The sequence below is a fragment of the Heteronotia binoei genome, chromosome 11 (assembly GCF_032191835.1).
Source record: "Heteronotia binoei isolate CCM8104 ecotype False Entrance Well chromosome 11, APGP_CSIRO_Hbin_v1, whole genome shotgun sequence".
NCBI lineage: Eukaryota > Metazoa > Chordata > Lepidosauria > Squamata > Gekkonidae > Heteronotia > Heteronotia binoei.
Window position 1 is genome coordinate 81470105 of NC_083233.1, and position 18658 is coordinate 81488762.

Sequence of the window (18658 nt, forward strand, 5' to 3'; positions counted from 1 at the left end):
GCCCCTCCCCTCCCCAAACCCCGCCCTCTTCAGGCTCCACACCCCAAATCTCCAGGAATTTCCCAGCCCAAAGCTGGTAACTCAAGACGAAGAAGGCCAGATTTATACCCCGCCCTTCTCTCTGAATCAGAGACTCAGAGTGGCTTACAATCTCCTACATCTCCCCCCCCCCCGCCACAACAGATGCCTTGTGAGGTGGGTGGGGCTGAGAGGGCTCTCACAGCAGCTGTGCTTTCAAGGACAACTCATAAGAACATAAGAGAAGCCATGTTAGATCAGGCCAATGGCCCATACACACACACACACACTGTGGCTAATAGCCACTGATGAACCTCTGCTCCATATTTTTATCTAAACCCCTCCTGAAGGTGGCCATGCTTGTGGCCGCCACCACCTCCTGTGGCAGTGAATTCCACATGTTAATCACCCTTTGGGTGAAGAAGGACTTCCTTTTATCCGTTTTAACCTGTCTGCTCAGCAATTTCATCGAATGCCCACGAGGGGAGGGACGGTGGTTCAGTGGTAGAGCATCTGCTTGGGAAGCAGAAGGTCCCAGGTTCAATCCCTGGCATCTCCAAAAAAGGGTCCAGGCAAATAGGTGTGAAAAACCTCGGCTTGAGACCCTGGAGAGCCACTGCTGGTCAGGGGAGGGATGGTGGCTCAGTGGTAGAGCATCTGCTTGGGAAGCAGAAAGTCCCAGGTTCAATCCCCGGCATCTCCAAAAAAGGGTCCAGGCAAATAGGTGTGTATTGTGAGAAAGGGAGAAAAGTACTTCTTTCTCTACCTTCTCCATCCCATGCATAATCTTGTAAACCTCTATCATGTCACCCCACAGTCAACGTTTCTCCAAGCTAAAGAGTCCCAAGCGTTTCAACCTTTCTTCATAGGGAAAGTGCTCCAGCCCTTTAATCATTCTAGTTGCCCTTTTCTGGACTTTCTCCAATGCTATAATATCCTTTTTGAGGTGCGGCGACCAGAACTGCACACAGTACTCCAAATGAGACCGCACCATCGATTTATACAGGGGCATTATGATACTGGCTGGTTTGTTTTCAATTCCCTTCCTAATAATTCCCAGCATGGCTGCGAGAGCTATGGCTGACACAAGGCCATTCCTGCAGGTGCGAGTGGGGAATCAAACCCGGTTCTCCCGGATAAGAGTCTGCACGCTCCACACTACACCAAACTGGCTGTTGCACACTTAACCACTGCACCAAACTCAACTTTGTACGGGAGTGAATCAGATGCTGAATCATACGCCTTGCCTCTGCCATCCTGTCCCATTTGCACCCCCCCTCCCCAAAAAGAGGAGGAAAACGGGGTTGGAGAGAAGGGGTGCCAGCCAGTGAGGCAGGCCAAAGTTTGCTACTTGGCTCCAAAGAACCATCCACTTCATTGGTTTTTAGCTTCTGGTATCAGTTGCCCTTGTCTTAATGCTCTTTCTCCATTTTGACTTCCAGGTAGCGCCTTCTGTTTCGGATGCTGCGATGAATGGCAGGTCGTTGAACAAAGGCCTCTGGCATCACGTTATACCCAGAATGCCCTGTTTGATCCCTCCATTTTTCCTGCTGAAAGAGGAGCTCCTGCTTCCAGCGTTCAAGAGAAGACTCTGAAGGGACCTTCCCTCTCAGACTGGAAGCCCCGGACAGAGACGGTATCAGCAGATCAGTTTCCCAATGATCTTCGCTTCCCCAAAGACCACCTCGCGGCCAATGGAAACCCCGGGCCACTCTCTGGGGGATGGTTAACGGGAGGCAAAGAAAATGGATCCCAGCAGGGACTCCCGTCGGAGAAGGCGCCAACTTTTTCAGGGCCAGCCCAGTATCTAAAATAAGATAACACACATTCCCTCGCCAAGGCCAGGGCCCAGCGGGACCGCGGAATGGGGAGTAATTGATGTACAAGTTAGAAACACGACCAATTGGTGGTGCCAACTGGAATCATTTCTCGCTTGAAATACCACAGTGGGGCCACAGACCATAGAGGGCTGTCTACCGGGCATTATGACTCAGCCATTTGCGTTCTTGTCCTTAGCTTGGGGACAATTAGCCGTTTGAGTTCTTGTCCCTAGCTTGAGAATCGGTTTGCAAGCCTGGAGCCGCTGTTGCTTTTCGCACTGCGGATTTGCACCCGGCCAAGACACGGAATGAGACCAGCATGGCCAGGCTCTTGGTGAAATTCCAGAGGTACTTCCAGCGGAAACCCATCCGGTTCTTCATGCTGATCGCCCTCTACTTGACTGCCGGCAGCTTGGTGTTCCTCCATGCCAGCTTCACCGGGGAGCCGAGAGTCTCGGAGAACGAGCCCAGCGCCCACGAGGGCACCAGCGGCAGGACTGAACTCCAGTATTTGGGGACACTGCAGCTTAGCAGGGAATTTAAGGAGCTGCCGGAGCCTCTGACGACTGCCCGGAGGTATGGGTCCTGGTTCAAAATCCCTTCCAAGGACACGCCAGCGAGGAGCAATCCTGGAGACTACGGTGGGACGTGGAGCCGGGCCCTCAAGGGGAGGAACGTCCGCGAGAAGGAGGAAGACAAAGGTAGGGGTCCTTTGCAGGGGAATGAAGGGACCTGGTGGTGCGGAGGGAGAATGTTATGCAGAGAATACAAAGACCTGGCTTTTGGGCCTTGCAAAAGGCTCTCTGTTGCACTGCAGCAAAAAATTTGGTATTGCCAAAAGGAATGATCCAGTCGAGCACTTTCGGGATCCGCCGATATCCTCCCCCTTCAGTCCTTTCCTTGTGTTCCCTTCTGCCCCAACCGCTGTTGCTTAATTGGCAACATCCTGGTCCTTGCCTAAATTTGCTTTCTCAGCCAGGGGTGGAATTCTAGCAGGAGCTCCTTTGCATATTAGGCCACACACCCCTGATGTAGCCAATCCGCCAAGAGCTTACAAAAAACAGCCTCGTAAGCTCCAGGAGGATTGGCTACATCAGGGGTGTGTGGCCGAATATGCAAAGGAGCTCCTGCTAGAATTCCACCCCTGGTTTCAGCCAATCAGTGGCCACATCTTGCCACACATCTTGCCCATGATTCCATTACAAGGACAAGCCCTTCCCCCTGCCTTGGGGAGAGCAGACTCATCCTCCATAAAGAGTTGTTCAGAGGGTAGCTATGTTCGTCTGTAGCAGAACAGTGTTGCAGCAGTGAATTCTGGGTGTTGAACACATGGAACTCACTGCCACAGGAGGTGGTGGCTGCTACAAGCATAGACAGCTCCAAGAGGAGATTGGATCAACATATGGAGCAGAGGTCCATCAGTGGCTATTAGCCACAGCGTATTGTTGGAACTCTCTGTCTGGGGCAGTGATGCTCTGTATTGTTGGTGCTTGGGAGGGCAACAGTGGGAGGGCTTCTAGTTCCCTGGACCCATTGATGGATCTCCTGATGGCACCTGGGGTTTTTTGGCCACTGTGTGACACAGAGTGTTGGACTGGATGGGCCACTGGCCTGATCCAACAGGGCTTCTCTTATGTTCTTATGTGACACAAAGTAAAAATGGAGCTCCTTGAATCCTTCTTGTGTCTGCAGCCTGGACTCTCAGAAGCTCAGACCGTGAAAACCTCGCTGGTTTCTTAAGGTGCGACTGCATTTGAATCCAGCCATCTTCCATGAGTTCGTCTAATCTCAGTTCTTTTTTTGTCAACCCCTTCACCTGCACCTTCAGAAGAGCTACATGCCACTGTGACTGCACCCTTCAAATTGAAGGCTAGGGAGAAACATGCAATGGAATCATGCACCCCACCTCCTCGCAGTGTGGCCCCCGGGCCAGGGGTCTTGGTTGGAGGTGCCCGTTCTCCATGCAGCCACTCAAAGGTTGGAACCTGGGCCTAAACTGCTCCTGGCATTTCCCGGTGCTACAAACCCGGCTGTCGGCCTGCTCCCCCTTCATTTTCTTCTTGGCCAACGGCATCTTTTGACTGGTGACTTATGCGGCTGTCTGCGGAGTGCTTAGCGTCTCTGAAGGCCTCATTTACTCTCCTTGACAGGACACTTCGTTTTGGAGAGGAGAGGATCTCACCACCTCCGTGGTGTTTCATTCATTATGAAATGGGGATGCGGGGGGGGGGGGAGGACTCCTCTGGGATTCCGACGCTGTGCTTTCTGCAGCCCTGATGTGCCCTTGCAAACCAGACTGTTCTGTTTCTGAGTGGGGCAGGGGGATGCGGCCAGTTTCTGAATAAGTACAAAGCCTGGATAATCGCTGGAAAGAAGGACAGAGGCCAAGACCTTGAAATGGTTTGCCGTGGGGCAGCTGGCTGGCTGTTGCTTCAGTTTGGTGTAGCGGTGAAGTGCGCGGACTCTTATCTGGGAGAACTGGGCTTGATTCCCCACTCCTCCACTTGCAGCTGCTGGAATGGCCTTGGGGCAGCCATAGTTTTTGCAGAGCTGTCCTTGAAAGGGCAGCTCCTGGGAGAGCTCTCTCAGCCCCCACCTACCTCACAGGGTGTCTGTTGTGGGGGGAGAAGATAAAGGAGATTGTAAGCTGCTCTGAGACAGAATCTGAATCAGATAGAAGGGTAGGGTATAAATCTATGCTTTTCTTCTTCTTTTCTTCTCCTTCTTCTTCCTCTATTGTTCCAACATGGGACTCAAGACAGGGTCTTGAGTCCCATGAGGCCGTGGAAGGGAGCTACAGCAAATGAATGCTTTCTTGTTCCCTATTCTGGAAGAGACAACAAATCCCCTGAAGACCACTGCTTCGGGTGCCTTAAGATCCTCCTCAGGTCTCCATGTTGATGCCGGAAGCCTCTTTGGCCAGCTGGGCTGAGCACACGAGCTGCGCTTCTTCTGGAAGTTTAGTCCTGTTGAGTTCAGACTACTGTAATAGTAGGTGGGGCTGCCCCGATGACCTCTGTTGCAGCCAGGGTGCTGCAAATCTAACTCAAAAAACAGCCCCCCCCAGCAGATCAATTCTTCATTATACCCTATGGGAATTGGTCTCCATAGGGAATAATGGACTGCCCAGCAGGGAAATGTCCGCTGGGCATTCCATTATTCCCTATAGAGACCAATTCCCATAGGGTATAATGAAGAATAGATCTGCTGGTATCTGGGGCTTGGGGGAGGGCTGTTTTTTTTAGGTAGAGGTACCACATTTGCAAAAGACCCTCTCCTCAAAACACCCTCCAAGTTTCGAAAAGATTGGACCAGGGGGTCCAATTCTGTGAGCCCCTAAAGAAGGTGCCTCTATCCTTCATTATTTCCAGTTAGGGTTGCCAATCCCCAGGTGGGGGCAGGGGATCCCCCGGTTTGGAGGCCCTCCCCCCGTTTCAGGGTTGTCAGAAAGCGGGGGGAGGGGAGGGAAATGTCTGCTGGGAACTCTATTATTCCCTAGGGAGATTTATTCCCATAGAAAATAATGGAGAATTAATCCGTGGATATCTGGGGCTCAGGGCAGGGCTGTTTTTTAAGGTAGAGGCACCAAATTTTCAGTACAGCATCTAGTGCCTCTCCCCAAAATACCCCCCAAGTTTCAAAATGATTGGACCAGAGGGCCCAATTCTATGAGCCCCAAAAGAAGGTGCCCCTATCCTTCATTATTTCCTATGGAAGGAAGGCATTGAAAAGGTGTGCCGTCCCTTTAAATGTGATGGCCAGAACTCCCTTTGGAGTTCAATGATGCTTGTCACAGGCTTGATCTTGGCCCCACCCCTAATGTCTCCTGGCTCCACCCCCAAAGTTTCCTGGCTCCACCTCCAAAGTCCCCAGATATTTCTTAAATTGGACTTGACAACCCTATTTCCAGTGGAGGGAAGGCATTTAAAAGGTGTGCCGTCCCTTTAAGTGTGGTGGCCAGAACTCCCTTTGGAGTTCAATCATGCTTGTCGCACCCTTGCTCCTGGCTCCGCCCCCAGTGTCTCCTGGCTCCACCCCCGAAGTCCCCAGGTATTTCTTGAACTGGACTTGGGCACCCTAGTAGCGTTAGAAAAGAGCAAGAGGTCAGTAGCGCCTGAAAGACTGCAGAAATGAGCCATGACTCATGACAGCTTCTCCCCTGCCCCTAATGTTGTTAGTCTTTCAGGTGCTCTTTTCGACAGCCTTCCTCCCGGTCATCTCCAGACCCAAGGCTGGCATGATTGATTGGGAAACGAGGCATATAAGCATCCTACATGACTTAGCATGCTTCCCGTTTTCATGGTAGAAGGCTCTGGTTCATAAGCAGATTGAGGCAGCCCCTGGGAAAGGCAGGGTCAAAGAGGAAGGAAGGAAGGACAGAAGCTCAGGAGGTGTTCGACTTCCCCTCCAAGAAGCTGACGCAAAGTGGCTGGGCCAGAATAATTCCCAGCAACGGCTACTGGATTGCAGACTGCTTCTGTGGTCCAAAGATGGGAGGAAAACCTGATGGGTTTTTCGGTCCACAGTGGTCTGCCACAGCTACCAATACTCCCTCTAGGCTACGGAGACTTGCAAGCAAAAATTCTACTTTGTGAGCTACTGGCATTAAAGATGTGAGTGAGCGATTTGGCTACTGCATCAATTATCTGGCTCTGGGGCCATCCTTCCTGAGCGAAGACAAAACTGTGAGCCGGAGGCTAAAAAAACCGGTGAGCTAGCTCATGATAACTCAGTTTAGAAGAAGAAGAAGACAGCAGATCTATACCCCACCCTATACTCTGAATCTCAGAGCGGCTTACAATCTCCTTTACCCCTCCCCCTACAACAGACACCCTGTGAGGTGGGTGGGGCTGAGAGAGCTCTCTCATAAGATGTTCTTTCATGGACAACTCCTGCGAGAGCTGTGGCTGACCCAAGGCCATTCCAGCAGCTGCAAGTGGAGCAGTGGGGAATCAAACCCGGTTCTCCCAGATAAGAGTCCACACACTTAACCGCTACACCAACCAGGAACACTGATTGCTACCTGTCCGATTCTGCTCATTCTGCTCATTGGACAAAGTGTCTCTGTGCTGGATTCTTAGCAGTTAAGTAGCCAGACTCTTCTCCCTTTTAATTCAGCATCTGTGGGTCTCAAAGGAGGTCGGAAAACGAGGCAGGTTGTGCTTTTCGCTGGCAACCCTCCCCCAGGTCCAAAGGGCACCAGGATTCTTTCTCATGGGCTTTCAGGTTGCTTGTTGTGGTCGAAGGGCAGAGGGAAACGCAGTCTCCAAAACCTTGCCGACCATGCTCATTAGTTTAATTTGAATTGACATTCAGAGAATCTCCACCAGATGGTAAGTGAGAATCAACTGTCAGTGACGATGCAGGCAACCGCCACATCCCCCACCATATGCCACGCGTCCGCAGCAATTAACCTCTGATAGGATGGCTCCTAATTCCTAATGACGGCCGTGGATTTGGCCGGGGGACAGAACGGCACCGTTTGACACAGATGAGGTGTGTCTGTCCCCTCCCTCTCCCCTGACTCTCAGAAAAGGTGGAGGGACAGATGGAGGGCTTATCTGTGTGCGGACTCTTGTCTAGGAGAACCGGTTTCCCCCACTCCTTCACTTGCAGCTGCTGGAATGGCCTTGGGTCAGCCATAGCTCTTGTAGGAGTTGTCCTTGAAAGGGCAGCTGCTGTGAGAGCTCTCTCAGCCCCACCTACCTGACAGGGTGTCTGTTGTGGGGGAAGAAGATAAAGGAGATTGTAAGCCACTCTAATACTCTGAGATAAATCCAATATCATCAACTTCTTCTTCTCCTCCTCCTCCTCTAGCTATTGATCCTCCACTGGCACCTTCATCTGTTTGTACAAGAGGAAGGGGGTGGGGAGTAGGGAAACTTCTAAAATTTTCCCCATCTAAATTTCTCCCCAGACTTTGGAATTCCAAAGGATTTTGTTTTTGAATTGGGACTGTGAAGCATTAAGAATTCTGTTTTGTTTTCTCTGGATCTGGAACTGCCTGGTCGTTTTCACACTCACGGACAGTTCGGTCACAGGGAATAGTGCCCCTGATTCTTCCTTACGTGCCCCGTGTGAATGTAAAAAACACAGAGAAGAAGCAACTTTGGTGTGACTGTTTGTGCCGCTGAATGAAGTCTGAGCAGAGGGTTGGACTAGATGGCCTGTATGGCCCCTTCCAACTCTATGCCAGTTTGGTGTAGTGGTGAAGTGTGCGGATGCTTATCTGGGAGGACTGGGTTTGATTCCCCACTCCTCCACTTGAAGCTGCTGGAATGGCCTTGGGTCAGCCATAGCTCTCACACAGCTCTCCTTGAAAGGGCAGCTTCTGTCAGAGCTCTCTCAGCCCCACCCACCTCACAGGGTGTCTGTTGTGGGGCGGGGAGAAGATATAGGAGATTGTAAGCCGCTCTGAGTCTCTGATTCAGAGAGAAGGGCGGGGTATAAATCTGCAATTCTTCTTCTTTGTGTGTGTCATTCAAAATGCCACAAGTGGAAGGCTGCAGGCTGCTTAGGAGGCTGGAGTCTCTGGCACTGCACCCTACTGTGGTTCCCCCTCCCAACCCCCCCCCTCCCCAAGACTCCGCCCCCCCTCCAAATCTCCAGGTGTTTCCCAACCCAACGTTGTCAATCCTGAGCCACCTGGTGGAAGGGTGGGATATAAATCACAAATAAAACTAAAAAAAAACACACTAACCCCCCCCCCTAAAAAACTGCCTCTCAAAGTGGAAAAAAAAACCAAAACATTAATTGACCCAGCAGGGCAGAGAAATTGTGTTGCAGTCCTCATCTACAGGGAATGAAGGAAACCCAAAGCTCAGCGGACTTGGGATGTGTAACTTCTTCACCCAAAGGGTGACGAACGCGTGGAATTCACTGCCACAGGAGGTGGCAGCAGCTGCAAGCATAGACAGCTTCAAGAGGGGATTGGATCAACATCTGGAGCAGAGGTCCATCTGGGTTGCCAAGTCTGACTCAAGAAATATCTGGGGACTTTGGGGTGGAGCCAGGAGCAAGGGTGTAACAAGCATAATTGAACTCCAAAGGAGGTGCTGGCCATCACATTTAAAGGGACCACACACCTTTTAAATGTCTTCCTCTCACTGGAAATAATGAACGATACAGGCACCTTCTTTGGAAACTTGGAGGGTATTTTGAGGAGAGGCACCAGATGCTATGCTGCAAATATGGTGACTCTACCTAAAAAAACCCAGCCGCCCCAGATACATAGAGATCAATTCTTTATTATACCCTATGAGAATTGGTCTCCATAGTGCTCAACAGACATTACCCCCACCCCCCGCTTTCTGATGACCCTGAAGCGGGGGGAGGGCCTCCAAACCTGGAGGTCCCCTTCCCTACCTGGGCATTGGCAACCTTAGGCCCATCAGCGGGTATTAGCCACAGCCTATTGTTGGAACTCTCTGTCTGGGGTGGTGATGCTCTGTATTCTTGGTGCTTGGGGGGCAACAGTAGGAGGGCTTCTAGTGTCCTGGCCCGACTGATGGACCTCTGGATGGCACCTGGGTTTTTTGGTCACTGTGTGACACACAGTGTTGGACTGGAGGGGCCACTGGCCTGATCCAACATGGCTTCTCTTATGTTCTTATGTGACACAGAGTGTTGGACTGGAGGGGCCATTGGCCTGATCCAGCATGGCTTCTCTTATGTTCTTCTGTCTGGGGCAGTGATGCTCTGTCTTCTTGGTGCTTGAGGGTGGGGGGGGGGGGGGCAAGAGTGGAAGGACGTCTAGTGTCCTGGCCCCACTGATGGACCTGATGGCACTTGAGTTTTTTTGGTCACTGTGTGACACAGAGTGTTGGACTGGATGGGCCATTGGCCTGATCCAACATGGCTTCTCTTATGTTCTCATGTCTGGGGTGGTGATGCTCTGTATTCTTGGTGCTAGGAGGGGGGCAACAGTGGGAGGGCTTCTAGTGTCCTGGCCCCACTTGATGGACCTCCTGATGGCACCTGATTTCTTTGGCCACTGTGTAACACAGAGAGTTGGACTGAATGGGCCATTGGCCTGATCCAACATGGCTTCTCTTATGTTCTTATGTGACACAGAGATTTGGACTGGATGGGCCATTGGCCTGATCCAACATGGCTTCTCTTGTGTTCTTCTCTCTGGGGCAGTGATGCTCTGTCTTCTTGGTGCTTGGGGGGAGCAAGAGTGGGAGGACTTCTGGTGTCCTGGCCCCACTGATGGACCTCCTGATGGCACTTGGGGTTTTTTTGGCCCCTGTGTGACACAGAGGGTTGTACTGGATGGGCCATTGGCCTGATCCAACATGGCTTCTCTGATGTTCTTATGTTCCTAACTGGGCCCTGTCAGACTCCACTGCGGAAGATTGGACCTGAAAACAGCCATGGAATAAGTGGGGTGTTAGAGCCCCTGTGGAACTGGCTGGGCCAGGAGGGCTACCCAGTTTTGACCTAGGCCACGCCATGGTGCAGCCTGGACTAGACGCACAGGCCAGGCCCAGTTCACTCTGCTGCCCCCCCTACAGCCAGCAGTGGCTCTCTCAAGGGCCCACCTGGATCCTTCCTGTAAGTGAAAGGACCAGCCTTACCCCCTCCCCCCCCCCCCCCCCCCCCGGTCTCTGGGAAATAAAATGAAGGGAAAATGCTAGAAATCCGGCCTGCTCATGGGATGGTTTTTCACAGCTCCCTGCCTTGGGCAATTTCTGTCCTAATCAGAAAAAGCTGCAGGTCTCTTGTCAGGCCATATTAATAGGCACGACTTCAATGGATTACGGAGCGGCAGAATACCCACCCGGCGCTTGCAGAGTGATGCCCCCCCCCCGCTTAATAGGCGTAAGAAATGGCAGGAGCCACAGTTGAGTGAACAAACAGTCTCTGTCGAGGACGTGCCCCCCCCCTCAGCTTTTCCCAACAGTCCCCCCCCCCACTCTCTGTTCAGTTGCAGAAAAGTTGAAGGTTGTGGGCTGGGGGAGCAGTGCCTGAGCTCGGGTGCTGGTTGCCAGGAATGGCAGCCCCGGAACAGTCCAGAAGAGTCATTCTGGAGTGTAGCCGGATTTGAGCCCCCCCCCCTCTTGATGACTTCAATAGCCCCGTGGCACAGAGGGTTAACGCTGCAGTGCTGCAGTCCTAAGCTCTGCTCACGACCTGGGTTCAATCCCCGGCGGAAGCTGGGTTTTCAGGTAGCCAATTCGAGGTTGACTCAGCCTTCCACCCTTCCGAGGTCAGTAAAAGGAGTCCCCAGCTGGCTGGGGGGAAAGCAGGGAGGTCTGGGGAAAGCAAGGGCGAACCACTCCGTAAAAAGTCTGACGTGAAAATGTTGTGAAAGCAACGTCACCCCAGAGTCGGAAACGACTGGTGCTTGCACAAGGGGCCTTTCCTTTCCTTTCTTTCCTGAAGACTTCAGTTGAGCTCTTCTGTTGCAGAGCAACAAGGCAACCCCCCTAAAACCAGGAGTCATTTTGTTGAAAAACAGGTGCCGGAGCTCAGGTTGCCAGATCCAATTCAAGAAATATCTTGGAACTTTGGGGGTGGAGCCAGGAGCAAGGTTGTGACAAGCATAATTGAACTCCAAAGGGAGTTCTGGCCACCACATTTAAAGGGACCGCACACCTTTTAAATGCCTTCCGTCCATTTGGAAATAATGACGGATAGGGGCACCTTCTTTGGGGGCTCACAGAATTGGTCCCCCTGGTCCAATATTTTTAAAACTTGGAGGGACTTTTGAGGAGAGGGATCAGATGCTATGCTGAAAATTTGGTGCCTCTACCTAAAAAACAGCCCTCCCAGGGCCCCAGATACCCTTGGATCAATTCTGCATTATACCCTATGAGAATTGGTCTCCATAGGGAATAATAGAGCGCACAACAGACATTCCACCCCCCCCTGATGACCCTGAAGTGGGGGCAGGGCCTCCAAACCGGGGGATCCCCTGCTCCCACCTGGGGATTGGCAACCCTAGCTGGAGCTCGTTAGCACAACTCCTTTGCATATTCCACAGCCCCTGACATCACCAGAAGGTGTACTAAGAACAGAAGAACATAAGAGAAGCCATGTTGGATCAGGCCAATGGCCCATCTAGTCCAACGCTCTGTGTCACACAGTGGCCAACGCTCTGTGTCACACAGTGGCCCTTCCACTTTGCCCCCCCCCCCCCCGAAGCACCAAGAATACAGAGCATCACTGCCCCAGATAGTTCCAATAATATGCTGTGGCTAATAGCCGCTGATGGACCTCTGCTCCATATTTTTATCCAAACCCCTCTTGAAGCTGGCTATGCTGGTAGCCGCCACCACCTCCTGTGGCAGTGAATTCCACACGTTAATCACCCTTTGGATGAAGAAGTACTTCCTTTTATCTATTCTAACCCTACTGCTCAGCAATTTCATTGAATGCCCACGAGTTCTTGTATTGTGAGAAAGAGAGAAAAGTACTTTTCTCTCTACTTTTTCCTGCTCAGTTCATTAGGGGCACATTTTCACTTAGTGCTGCCTAAGTAAATACTTTCTCCATCCCATGCATCATCTTGTAAACCTCGTAAACCTCTAAATTACGTCAGCTTATCATGTACCTTCAAATGCTTCTTGAATTAGAATTGGCATAATAAAACCTTTGCTCCCACCATACTTTTAAAATTACTTTCTCCTATTTGGCCACAGGGGCATGATGAAGATTTCCATCTGTCTGCTTGATATGTTTTGGTTATTTTCCCAATTTTTTTGTGGGGAAACATATTAGAAAGTTTGTCAAACCTTAGCGTTCAGCAAAATTCTCACAGGGGGTTTGTACAGTGGAGCCCAGAAGCAAGTATTGGGGGTTTAAAAAAGAAAGAGCACAATAAAATCTCGAGGTTCCAGAGTTTGGCTCCTGTGAGCTCTTGCTCCAAAGGAGGCCTGCCTAAAACTGTGGCATCCAGAGATCTCCCACTATTGCAATTGACCTCCAGATGGATCAAGATTTCTCCAGATGCTAAGGTTGCCAAGTCCTCCCACAGCCTCTGGGACTGGAGAGCCAGTTTGGTGTAGTGGTTAAGTGTGCGGACTCTTATCTGGGAGAACCTGGTTTGATTCCCCACTCCTCCACTTGCACCTGCTGGAATGGCCTTGGGTCAGCCATAGCTCTGGCAGAGGTCGTCCTTGAAAGGGCAGCTGCTGTGAGAGCCCTCTCCAGCCCCACCCACCTCACAGGGTGTCTGTTGTGGGGGAGGGAGGTAAAGAGATTGTGAGCCGCTCTGAGACTCTTCGGAGTGGAGGGCTGGATATAAATCCAATATCTTCTTCTTTCATGAGTGATGTCATCGCGCCAGTGAAATTGCACACCGGCTACTTTAGGCATTTTTGGGAAAACTCTATGGTTTTCCCTGGACTCTCTAGCATTTGGGGAGGGAAAAACTCTATGGGATCCTCTTCTTTTCATCATGTATTGAATTGGAATAAGGAGTCCTTTCTGAATTCTTTCGCTATAACATTGTGTTGATTTGGAAACTGTAAGTGCAATCACGTTTGATGCTAATGAGCTGATAATTGTTATTTGGGCGCATCACGCATTGGGATGGTTTCGGGTTTTTTTTAAACTCTATATCTATATAACCTAGGGTTGCCAATCCCCAGGTGGGGGCAGGGGATCCCCTGGTTTGGAGGGCCTCCCCCCACTTCAGGGTCATCAGAAAGCGGGGGGAGGGGAGGAAAATGTCTGCTGGACACACTATTATTCCCTATAGAAATTTATTCCCATAGAAAATAATAGAGAATTGATTCACGGGTATCTGGGGCTCTGGGGGGGCATTTTTTTTTAGGTAGACGCACCAAATTTTCATTACAGCATCTAGTGCCTCTCCCCAAAATATCCCCCAAGTTTCAAAATGATTGGACCAGGGGGTCCAATTCTTTGAGCCCCAAAAGAAGGTGCCCCTATCCTTCATTATTTCCTATGGAAGGAAGGCATCGAAAAGGTGTGCTGTCCCTTTAAATGTGAGGGCCAGAAATCCCTTTGTAGTTCAATGATGCTTGTCACAACCTTGATCTTGGCCCCACCCCTAATGTCTCCTGGCTCCACCCCCAAAGTCTCCTGGCTCCACCCCCAAAGTCCCCAGATAGTTCTTAAATTGGACTTGGCAACCCTAATATAACTGTGAGAACTCCCTCAGTCTTTCTTTTGCTCACAGCCGGCCATTTTGGGTGGCCATTTGTTCTTATGCTTGGGCCCCAGTTTCAGTGCCTTTTTCACAAGCCAGATCTTTGCGCAGTAGCATCTGAAACAGGCAACCCTGAGAAGGGAAAGATGGCTCAGTCAAGGCAAAGCACTTTCCTCGCACACAAGAGGCTTTACAAAGAGCTGGCTTAACAATTAGGCCAAGTAGGCACCTGCCTATGGACCCCCACACCTTTAGGAGCCCCGAGCTGGCTTCCCCCCCGTTTCCCCTCGCTTGCAGCCCTCCCAGCCTGCACATGCAGCCAGCAATTGGGCTGCTCTTTGGCCAACTTGCCTGGTGCAGCTGTTGCTGGCGTTGTCACCAAGTTTGCCTCTCTCTGCCTCTCCCCTGCAACTTTGTCAAAGGGGCTTTTGAGGAGGGGCCTGCAGGCTGAAGTGGGGCCTGTGTGTGGGCGGTGCTCCAACTCTGAGATAATTTGCGAGAGGGCCCCCCCCCCCCAAGATTTTGACTGCCTAGGGGCCTCCACAAGAGCCCCGTGGTTCAGAGTGGTAAAGCTGCAGTACTGCAGTCCTAAGCTCTGCTCACGGCCTGAGTTCGATCCCGGCGGAAGCTGGCTCAGGTAGACGGCTCCAGGTTGACTCAGCCTTCTATCCTTCCGAGGTCGGTCAAATGAGTCCTCAGCTTGCTGGGGGGAAAGTGTAGAGGACTGGGGAAGGCAACGTCACCCCAGAGTCAGAAACGACTGGTGCTTGCACAGGGAACCTTTCCTTTCCTTTCTCCTCATGCTTACAGGGCTCCATGGCACAGAGTGGTAAGGCCGCAGTACTGCAGTCAGAGCCCTCTGCTCAGGTCCCTAGTTCGATCCCAGCGGAAGCTGTTTCAGGTAGCCGGCTTGAGGTTGACCCAGCCTTCCATCCTTCTGAGGTCGGTCAAATGAATCCCCAGCTCGCTGGGGGGAAAGTGTATGATGACTGGGAAAGGCAATGGCTAACCGCCCCGTAAAAAGTCTAAAAAGTGTAGATGGGGAAGGCAATAGCAAACCACCCCATAAAAAGTCTGCCGTGAAAACCATGTGAAAGCAACGTCACCCCAGATTCAGAAATGACTGGTGCTTGCACAGGAGACCTTTCCTTCCTTTTCTTTGTCCCCATTTGAAGAGCTGGGGGAGATGACTGTTTGCCCACAAAATCCCTGCAGAACTTTTAAGAGCAGCTATATAAGAGCCCCATGGCACAGAGTGGTAAAGCTGCAGTACTGCAGGCCTAAGCTCAGCTCATGACCTGAGTTTGATCCGTGGTGGAAGCTGGGTTCAGGTAGCCAGCTCCAGGTTGACTCAGCCTTCCATACTTCCGAGGTCAGTCAAATGAAGCCCAGCTTGCTGGGGGGAAAGGATAGATGACTGGGGAAGGCAATGGCAAACCACTCCGTAAAAAGTCTGCCATGAAAACATTGTGAAAGCAACGTCACCCCAGAGTCGGAAACGACTGGCGCTTGCCCAGGGGACAACCTTTACCTGTATTTAGGGGCCTCCACAGGGTTTTATCCAGCACCGCATAAGGTCCAGCAACGCACTAGTTTGTTTTTGTATCAATGCGAGAGAGTCGATTCTCAGGTAGTAGAACGGAGTGCTTTTCCTCCAGTTCTCTGGCCTTGGGAGCTCTGATCCTCGACAGAGAAAGGGAGGGAGAGGAAGAACGAGCCTCCCTGCTTTCAAAGGGTGTTGCATTTCACAGGCGTGTCCCATTTCGAGTTCTGCCAGCCTCGTGCCCCTAAAGGAGAAGCAGGCAGCCTCACACGCTGGCTGGTTTCTTCTGGTGGGCAAATTGTACATAACAAGGGAGATGTTCTTTCCCGGAGGCCGTACAAGGGCTTTTCTTAAGGAAGCGCAGAAATCTGGGAACTGGCCACGCCAGCAAATCTGTAAGCTCTCCCCAGGCACTGGGGCGGGTAGCGTTAAGGACCACGTCTTCCCTCGTAATCCATTTAGAGCAGCGTTTCCCGTGACTCTGGGTTGTAGCGCACGTCACAGTTCATGCTGAGGAGACAGTATTGGATCTGCACTCAAATGCCCGGCGCGGGGTCAGCTTGAAGTGGCCCCCAGCAGGCCGGCTGCTGAGAGAAAGAGTTAGATCACAGCTGAGTATCCAACTTAATGTGGCTTAATGCTCCAGGGTGGCATTACAGAATACACAATGGTGGTCTTAGAATCAGAGAATCACAGAGTCGTACAGGCTATCTAGTCCAACCCCCTGCTCAATGCAGGATCAGCCTAGAACAGAGGGTCCCAGCCTTTTGGCCACCAGGGACTGGTACTGTGGAAGACAATTTTTCCATGAACCAGTGTGTGTGTGTGTGTGTGTGATGGTTTCAAAATGATACAACTGTGCACTTTATTTCTATTAGTTTGGTGTGGTGCTTAAGCGTGTGGACTCTTATCTGGGAGAACCGGGTTTGATTTCCCACTCCTCCACTTGCAGCTGCCGGAATGGCCTCGGGTCAGCCATAGCTCTGGCAGAGATGTCCTTGAAAAGGCAGCTTCTGTCAGAGCTCTCTCACCCACCTCAGAGGGCGTCTGTTATGGGGGAGGAAGGGAAAGGAGATTGTGAGCCACTCCGAGACTCTGAGATTCGGAGTGGAGGGTAGGATATAAATCCAATGTCTTATTATTATTACTACTACATTGTAATATATAATGAAATAATTATACGACTCACAGCCCAGTTGCTAACAGGCCATGGACCAGTACTGGTCCACGGCCCAGGATTTGGGGACCCCTAGCCTAGAACATCCCTGACAAAGGTTCGCCCACCCGCTGCTTCAAGACTGCCAGTGAGGGGGTCTCAGTACTATCCTAGGTAGCTGATTCCTCTGTTGGACAACTCTTACTGTTAAAAATATCCAGCTGGTACCTTCCCATCCTTAACTTAAACCAGGGGTGGAGAACCTTTTCTCTGCCAAGGGCCGTATGGGTATTTATAACATCATTCGTGGGCCATAAAAAATTATCAACTTAAAAAACAGTGCTCCGCCGAGGGAGAATGATTCAGGCCAGCAAAATTAATGCAAATAATTGATGTTCTATTGGAAGTCATGTGGGGAGAGCCTAATCTGGCGCGCGCGCACACACACACACACACACCTGGCCTGCTGCCCAGCAGGAACTCAGTAGCATATTAGACCACATGCCCTAATATTAGTATATTAGGTCACACCCTCATTAGCATATTAGGCCACACCCATCTGGGATAATCAAGTGCAAACTGAACTGTGGCAGTAACTTTTCCAGGCCCTGCAGCAATTCTGGCCGGCCGGCCGGCCAGGCCCCAGGGAGGCTGCTGCAGAGTACATCTGGGCCCTGTGATCCCTGCCTGGCCCTGGGGAGGCTGCTGAACAGTGCAGCTGGGCCCCACGATCCTCGCTGGCCAGCCAGGCCCCAGGGAGGCTGCCACATGGCTCAGCCCAGCAATCCCCGAGGGCCACACCAAGTGACCTTGAGGGCCGTATATGGCCCTCGGGACGGAGGTTCCCCACCCCTGACTTAAACCCATTATTGCAAATCCTCTCCTCTGCTGCCAATAGGAACAGCTCCCTGTCCTCCTCAGCGTCAGCCCTTCACGGACTTCAAGAGAGCAATCCTGTCCTCACCCTCTACCTCCTCTTCTCCAGACTGAACATTCCCAAGTCCCTCAGCCTTTTCCCATACGGTTTGTCTCCAGGCTCCTGACCATGCACGCCGCTCTCCTCTGCACTCGCTCTGTTCTGTCCAAATCCTTCTTGAAGTGAGGCCTCCAGAACTGCACACAATGCTCCAGGTGCGGCCTGATCAGTGCAACGCACAGTAGGATTATGACGTCTTATGATTTGAATGTTATGCCTCTGTTGATAACTCCTATATCGCATTAGCCTTTTTTGTTGCTGCATCACACCGGGTGCTCGTATTCAACTTATGGTCCACCTGTAGTACCCCAAGATCTTGTTCATCCACAAACTGCTACCCAGAAGTGGAAGTCCTCTCATCTGCTGCCAACGGGAACGCCTCCCTGCCCTCCTCTGAGTGAAAGCCCTTCAAATACTTCAAGAGAGCCATCCTTTCCCCCCTCCACCTCCTCTTCTCCAGACTGAACATTCCTAAATCTCTCAGCCTTTCCTCATTGGGCTTGGTCTTGGCAGGACTTGTTCAGAGGAGTGGCTCCAAAGGAAGGTCATGCGTTCAGCCAAGAGAGGACAGGAGTTTGTATTGTGCCTGCCTGGGGTGAGCTGGGTGGTTTGCTCATCCAGTGCTCCTGTCTTCTCTTGGCCATACACATGGCCTTCCTTGGGAGCCACTCCCTGGGTCTGAGTGAGAATCAAGCCTTCCCCTTTCCTTTCAAGTTCAACCCCACGTCCACATCTGATTCCACACCTCCTGCCCACGCTGGCCTATGGTCTCGTCACAACAAAAAGAAAGAACTCTCTGTGTAAAATACAATTTTAACTTGTTGTGAATAATAAGTATTGAAAATACAAAACAAATATCTCCGGTACATATCACCAAGTTAAAACCTCATAAGTTCCACAATGCTCCTACTGTCCTTATGTGGCTGAAAGCATCTATATTCCATTCAGTACAATGTTTAAAAACAGGCGGTCCAATGGAGAACTAGCCCGCTTTGCAAGTCATTTTGGATCTCGAATCCTTCTT

General features: G+C 51.3%; 1 protein-coding gene across 1 annotated transcript in view; it reads left to right on the forward strand.

Moving 5' to 3' along the window:
* Positions 1-2056: 2056 nt before the first annotated feature.
* Positions 2057-18658, forward strand: part of WSCD2 (WSC domain containing 2) — a 68382-nt gene continuing 51780 nt past the window's right edge. The window contains exon 1 of the mRNA XM_060250082.1: positions 2057-2539. Within this exon, the coding sequence (XP_060106065.1) occupies positions 2158-2539 (382 nt within the window). The 5' untranslated portion in view covers positions 2057-2157. The remainder of the gene's footprint in view (positions 2540-18658) is intronic.